The sequence below is a fragment of the Temnothorax nylanderi genome, unplaced genomic scaffold, assembly GCF_030848795.1.
Source record: "Temnothorax nylanderi isolate EJ_2023f unplaced genomic scaffold, tnyl_v1.0 TNYL_tig0388_pilon, whole genome shotgun sequence".
Classification (NCBI taxonomy): Eukaryota; Metazoa; Arthropoda; class Insecta; order Hymenoptera; family Formicidae; genus Temnothorax; species Temnothorax nylanderi.
Window position 1 is genome coordinate 157,302 of NW_027249450.1, and position 7,323 is coordinate 164,624.

General features: G+C 59.9%; 1 protein-coding gene across 1 annotated transcript; it reads right to left on the reverse strand.

Moving 5' to 3' along the window:
- Positions 1-542: 542 nt before the first annotated feature.
- LOC139782112 (uncharacterized) lies at positions 543-1,532 on the reverse strand. Its single transcript, XM_071721063.1, has one exon. The coding sequence runs from the start codon at positions 1,530-1,532 to the stop codon at positions 543-545; it is 990 nt and encodes a 329-aa protein (XP_071577164.1).
- Positions 1,533-7,323: the final 5,791 nt, after the last annotated feature.

Genomic DNA, 7,323 nt, shown 5'->3' on the forward strand with positions numbered 1-7,323 from the left:
ACTTTTTTTTTTACGCGGGAGAAATTTTCCACTGCTGAGATCCCGGTTGCCCGGTTTGCCCAGCAACTCCCGAAGGGAAAGACCCCCCTCCACCGGGGAAGGGCGAGGGAAGTGCCGGATTCTATGCGCGTGCACAAGCGCAGTGCAAGCGCCTAGCCTACCGGCTAAAACTTCCGCGGGTGTCCCTCACGGCACTGTATGGGGGGAAAGGCCCTGGGAAACGCGCTGATACTTTCAGGGCCCCCCCAGTGCCAGGCCCATATGCTGGGCTCCTTCCCGGGGAGGCTTATCTTGCCTCCCCGCTCTCAATGAGCCTGCGATGTACTGCGGTGGGATGGGGGACATCAGCCCATACCCACCGCCCTTCCCGCAGGGGTGGGTTTTAGCTGCGGGCGCGCGGTATACCCCGCCCGCGCACCCGGCCACCTCCGCCATTTTCTTAATTATGAGGACTCTTGCGCATGACAAGCGTCACAGGCGGTTCACGCCAATTGTCCTCACGGACCGATGGGAAGAGAGAGGGAGGGAGTACTCCTCCAACGTCACCTAAGTGGCGCCCTCCCTCCCCCCGTATTTTCATGTATCGTCCCCGAGGTCAACCGGGGGAGCGACGGGAGCGCCGTTTCCGGTTCCACGACGTCGCCGTCTCCATAGCGGAGGCTGAGGTCTCTGGCGCGGCCCCGGCGCCCCGTCGCACCCCCCGCTGTCGTCGGGAGGGGGGGCTTCCACCTCCTGATTTTTTCTGCTATCATCTTCTGCAGCATCACCGTGCCGCAGAAAGAGATAAAGGCCTCCCATTTGGCTTTCGCTTGCGCTCCCACCCCGGCCACCGTCGCCATGATGGCCGGAAAGGAGAGATTCTTTCCAACGCTTGCCCGGAGGACACGGCGCTGTTCCTCCCACGCTGGGCAGAACTCCAGCGTGTGCTGCGCCGTGTCCGCCTCCTCCGGGCAATGGTGGCAACGCGTGGTGCGCTCCTTCCCGATACGGCACAGGTAATCAACGAAACAGCCATGACCGGTGATCACCTGTGCCGCGTGGAACGTAAGGCCTCTCCCTTTACGTTCCACCCACTCCCCAAGTATGGACTGGATGGCTTCCCTGACCCTCCTTCCCCCCAGCTGGGGGTTCGCGAGATACTCTTCCCACTCGCAAAGGAGGGCCGCTTTGGCCTGGAGCCTCAGCATTCTCTTCACTCTCGCCCAGTCCACTGGACCTCCCCCCTCCCTGATCTCCCTCGTCTGCTCGTAGACTCGAGCGTGTGATCTGGAGATCAGGTGTATCGGGGGGATTCCGGCAAGGGTGGTCGCCCCCACGTGTGAAACGGTCTGGTAGGCCCTGGCGGCCCTGTTGGCTATCAGCCGCTGGGCCGCCGCCAGCTGCCTACCAAGGTGGGCGTTTCTGCCTACCTTATCCGACCAGACCGGTGCTGCGTAAAGCAACACTGAGTGGACCGTTGCCACGTAGAGGCGACGCACGCGCCCGCTGGCCCCGCCAATATTAGGCAGCAGCCTTGTGAGGCTGTTAGCCATAGCCCTTGCCCTCGGGACCACGCGGGACACGTGCTCGCCGAAGCTCCTCTTTTTATCCAGCCACATTTTTAAATACTTCAGGTGGGGAGTGATCGTGACTTCGATTCCCTCCACACGGTTGCTGAGTCCGCTCGGCGGCGGCCCCCCCGCAGGACGATTGTAAAATAGAGTCGCCTGCGTCTTCTGGGGGGGCCACCCTCAGACCCAGCCATCCGATGGAGCGCACCACGCTTGCAGCCGCCACGTTGGCCAGCCTGATGGCCTCCTGCCAGCTCTCCCCGCTGACCCCCAGGTAAGTGTCGTCCGCATACCCGGTGAGCCAGCAATCTCTGGGGAGAGCTATCCTGAGGACCAGGTCGTAGGCGATGATCCATAGCAGGGGCCCCAGCACGGACCTCTGCGGAACACCGCGCTCCACGAGCCTGACCCTCAGGACCCCGTCCCGGTTCGTATAGGTAAGCCCTCTGTCCCGGAAGTAGTCTCCGATGACCTTAATTAGGTAGGGAGGGACGTCGAAAAACACTAGCGCCCTCCCTATTACCTCCCAGGGGAGGGAGTTGAAGGCATTGCGTACGTCGAATGACACGCCTAATGCCACTTCCCCCTTCAATTACGGCCTCCATGCGGGAGAGGACGCGTTTAATTGCGTCCACCGTAGACCTCCCCGCACGGAAGCCGAATTGGTCATCGGAAAGACCGTTTTCCTCTATCCGGGACAGGTGCTGGACGAGGCGTTCGGCAATTATTCTCTCGAATATTTTGCCCACCTCGTCCAGCAGGCACACGGGCCGATATGCGGACGGGGAATCCGCAGGCTTGCCTGCCTTCGGCAGGAAGACCAGGCTGGCCTCTTTCCATCTCTTGGGGAACCGGCCGGCGCGCAGGCATGCGGTGAATAGCTCCCGCATCCAGCCGGCCAGTCCCCCCGCGGCCAAGGTCCAGACTTTGCCTGGAATTTCGTCCGGGCCAAAGGTTTTTCCCCTCCTGACCCGGCAGAGAACCCTCGCCACCTCCTCTTCGTTGACCCCCAGGTTCTCTGCCCATTCCGGAGACCCCGTCTCCGGAAAGAGGACCTCTCCTCCTCTGTCGGCGGGGAACAATGCATTCACCACTCCGCCGACAAATTGGGGGTCAAGCGTTTCCGTAAGCGGGGGCGTCCATAGCTTCAGTTTATCTAAAACCAACTTATATGGGCGCTCCCACGGATCCTCCGCTAATGTGGCGAGGAACTCCTTCCAGGCTTTCTCTTTGGCCGCAAAAATAGCGCGGGTGAGGTCCTGACGGGCAACACGCTAGGCCTCACCCGCCTCCTCCACGTCGAGGGCGCCGCGCCTCGCGCGGGCCCTCCTCCAATTCCGGCATGCGTGGACGGACGAGCGCCGGAGCTCGGCGATCTCGTCCATCCACTAATAGGCGACGCGTCGGGGGGAGGGAGAGAGCGGACGCGGGGCATGGCTATGTTGCATGCGCGTGAAACGACCCCTATCAGTCGTTTTACTCCCACGTCCACGTCCCCCGTCGTCCCGGCAGCGCCATCCTCCTCCTTGCCCCAAGTTTGGATCAGGATCGCCGCAATAAGACGGTTCCGATCCAGTTTTTTGAGGGCCCATCTCCGTCGCGATTTATCCGCGATTTGGCGGCGGGCTAGCACTTCCGGAGAGGCGGCTCGGACCATCATTACGATATATCGATGGTCCGATAAGGACTCCCAGTCCGTGGCCACCCTCCATCCGTGTATTTCGCGCGCGGCAGGGGGGGTCGCCCAGGTGAGATCGATCACCGAGGCCCCCTACCGGCGCACACACGTGCTTTCTCGGCCCGTGTTAACCAAACACAGGCCGAGACCCGCCGCTCACTCCTCCAAGACCCAGCCCCTCGGGTCAGTGGCCGGGAAACCACAAAGTGTGGATTTCGCATTGAAGTCCCCGGCCACTATGATCCGGACAGTGGGGCATCTGCGGACGCATCCTTCTATCTCGTAGAGCATCCGCTCGAATCTGGGCAGATCCCAACTAGGAGGGGTGTACACTCCCACTACGGAGATGAGCCCCAGTGCACCGTCACATAATCCGTCCCGGCCTCATCACGAGTGCACGGGGGGGGGGGGGAATGTGGCAGTGCCCTCCACATAATAGCGGCGGAGCCAATACTGTCCTTGGCCCAGCAGGGGTGATCTGCTGGGACCCTGTAGGGCTCCGCCACTATCTCCAAACCACACCCGCGCTCCGCCATGGTATGGACAAACAAGTCCTGGGCGGCGCGGGTGTGGTTCAGGTTCACCTGGAGGACCCCCAGAGACATGACCACTTAGTCAGTCTCCATGGGGTCCCCCGCCACCTCCCTCCCAGGGGCCGCCGTTGGCATTTGGTTCACGCACTCGGTCGAGCGGCCGGTGGTGCGAAGCTACCATCCGTGGGATTATGCCTGAACGCCTCTAAGGCCGTATCCTCTCTAGTCAAAGGTGGCAATGATATTTCTAGGAGTCTCGTAAGTCGAAAGGCTCAAAACAATGTGACACACTACTAGGCGGCCGGTCCTCGCGGGCCGGTCGTCGCACGAGCCCGGTTTGCCGTACGGCGCCTCTGCCCGTCGTCGGGATCTCACCGCTTACGACGGCACGGCGTCTAACGGTCGAACATGAGTTTCGCGAGTTCGATGTCGAGACTCGGAATCGTCTGTAGACGACTTAGGTAGGGCCACCCAGCTCACCGAGCCCTCCCCGGACGCATAATCGTCGACCACCATCATGGCATCCTCTAAGACCGCGTCATTGGCCTTTACGGCCTCCTTTAATTCCACGGTCAAATCTTCCGTTCGGCTCGCGGCCCTCTCGAGCTCATTGGCGGTCTCTCTGAGGGCCGCAATGTCGATTCTCACGGGCTCATTGCCCGTGATCCGAGGCTTTGAGCGAGCGACAGAAGTCGACGTCTCGCCGACTACATCGCTTTTAGCGCCCACCGTCTTTTTTGGGGGCACGCTGTCCCCCTTCTTAGCGGAGGCGGCCTTGCCCCTCTTACCCTTCTTTCCGCCGGAACAGGACTTGCTCCCAATCCGGTGGTTTGAGGGGCGACCTGCCCGCTCGCAGACCACGCACTTCGGCGTGACCTGGCATTCGCGGGCTAGGTGCCCCGTTTCGCCGCACCGGTAGCAGTTACCGGTGCGGTCCACCTCGTTGCTACAGGTAACTCGAGTGTGACCTACCTCGAGACACCTGTAGCACTAGAGAGGGCGCTTATCTAACATTTCTAGTCGCGCCCTCACCCAGCCAACTCCAATGTGGCTCTCCTTCGAGAGCTTATTAGCCGCCGCGAGTAAATACTTCACAAAGCAGGTATTCAGCCCGCTGGGTGCCTTTCTGGGCGGCCCCACCGTGATACTGGAGGGGGTGACCTCGCTCTTACCGGCCAAGGCCTCCTTTATCTCTCCCTCCAGCACCGAATCATCAAGACCGCTGAGTCTAAACTTAGCGGTCATCGTTGGACGGCCGACTCGGATTCCCTCCTTATCAGCCAGCAGCGTCCTCATCCTGTCCGCCAAAGCATCTGCCTTGGCGCCACACTCGAAACCGGATATCTCAATTTTTATGGCCTTGGTGGCCGTTCTTTTAACATTGAGAGGTCCCTCGATGCCTAGTTCGGAGAGTTTAATGTTTTGTCTCACGAACAGCATCGTCTCTCCGTACTGCTCCTCCGGGCATGTTAGGGTGACCGCGGCTGATTTCGGCATCCTGCGTTTCTTGGGCTTGCCCGACTGGGACGGCGTCGGCTTCCCCTTGCCGGGTTTGCCGCTTGTCGCCGCTCCAGCCCCTGCCTTGCTGACCGCTGTCGCACCGCCCGCGGCCTGCCTCGGGGAAGCCTTCGGCTTGCCCTCTCCTTTCCCCTTTTCCCCAGTCTCCCTAACGGCCGCCGCGTACGATTTCGCGGCCGTCTTCGCGGAAGGGAGAAGAGCAGGGGAGGGGTGGAGGAGGGGGGTTTTCTTACCCCCACCCGCAACCTCGCCCTTCGTTGCTTTTAAAGGGGCAACCTCCTTCGGTCTGTTTGCCGAAGGCTTTGCTCCTTTTTTGTTATTTTTCCCCGTCTCTGCGGGGTTGACGGATCTCCCGGTGCTAGTCGCATGTGTGGACTTTGTTACGCACCGGGGTTACTGATACAGGGGGGAGAACAGCCTCCCTGATTTCCCTGTCAACTTCCTCGGACAATTCCTTTTGGAAGGACGACATCCTCTTAGCCACCAGGCTGAGTAGTCGGTCCTTGATCTCCTCCGTGGACCTTTGGGGCTCCCGTTCCTTTGTGGTCGCCGCCGTGACGCTCGCTGCCGCCTTCGCAGCAACCGCCGTCTTCGCGATTCCTCTTTCACCCATGGGTGGCACCGGTTCTGCCAGCTGGAGTCGTTTACCCCCGATAGGTGGTCTGACCACTCCCGGTATCCCGTTTCTAGCGAACTCCTTCACATGGCGGGCATATGAGTTCTCCTCCTCCTCCTCGACTTTCATGTTCATGGAGGCCTGGGAGAAGTCTCCCTCTTCCCTTATCAATCATTGAGGAGCCTTTGTCCTCGGGAACAACTGAGGCTGCGGACGGGGCGAAGGTTGAGGTGCTTCCTCCTCTGAGGAGGAGGACATGAACTTCCTCATCCTTTTATTTGAGCCCTTGTCTTTAGTGGGCAGCTCCGCCGCTTGGGCCTCCATTTGTCTCTGCAGGCGTTCCAACTGCAGCTGCATCTCCTGCGTTCGCAGTCGCAACTGCTCATGTTTTGCCTGCTGCTCCGTTAATCTTCTGATTTCCTCATCCTGTAAGGAAATCTTCTTGCAGAGATCCTCCATCTCCGCGTTCCTCGCATAGCCTTAGTCCAGGTTCCCCATCCTTCGGCTCAGATGGTCAACAGCCTCAGCAATATTTGCTGCGGCTCTGTTTAATTTCCCCAGCAGGGGGCCTTGTATTTTCCCTGATTTCCGGGGAACTTTATCCACTGTCCTCAGGTGCTCCTGTATGATCCCTGGGAGAGACTCCGTCGTAGTCATACTTAACTCCTCCATAGCCTGAACATCGAAGGCCCTCCTGTTCTGAGAGAGATCGGCGGGCATCAAAGTGTCCGCGAGCTTTCTCAGTTCCTTGATCAGGCCGACAAACTCCCTCTTTTTGTCATCAAGCTTCCGGAGGTAACAATCTCCAATAGAAGCTTTGCGACCTCGACTCTCTTCACTTTCTTCCGTAGGGACCTTTTTGCTGTGTACCACGAGGAGTGTCGTTTCCAGGGTTTTCAGCAGCTCCTTGGCCCTCTTTACATGAGCCGCGTCTATACGCTTGCTCACTCTTTCATCCGGCTCCGCATCTGAGTCCCCGTTTTGCGCCGGAGGGGGGGAGGTTAACTGACTCTCCCCATCGGGGAGCGGTCCCTAAGGTCTAGGGAGGATGATCGAACCTTGGGTCCTCTTTTCCCAGAAAGGGGACCAGACGACCCCATTGTCTTCAGCCCCGTTGATCTCGGGCCCTTTGCCTCAGGCTTGACAAAATTGTCGACCCTGCTGCTACGCTCGCCCCCTTTGCTTCCGGTATCGGAAGCTCCGCTAGCCCTTCTGGAGGTGGAGGCACCGCATGTCTTCCTTTCCCCAGGGGTATGTCCCACCATCTCGTTGTCCATCAGATCTATAAATTGTAATTCCGTCATTTTGATATAATCCCACGACCCGCTACGGCTCGCCGGCCCGATTCCTAGCCAGCCGGGCACCGGGTCTTCCCGATGTACCAGCTTATACTTCAGGCCCCCGGAATGTGACATCGGGGGCGCAGGG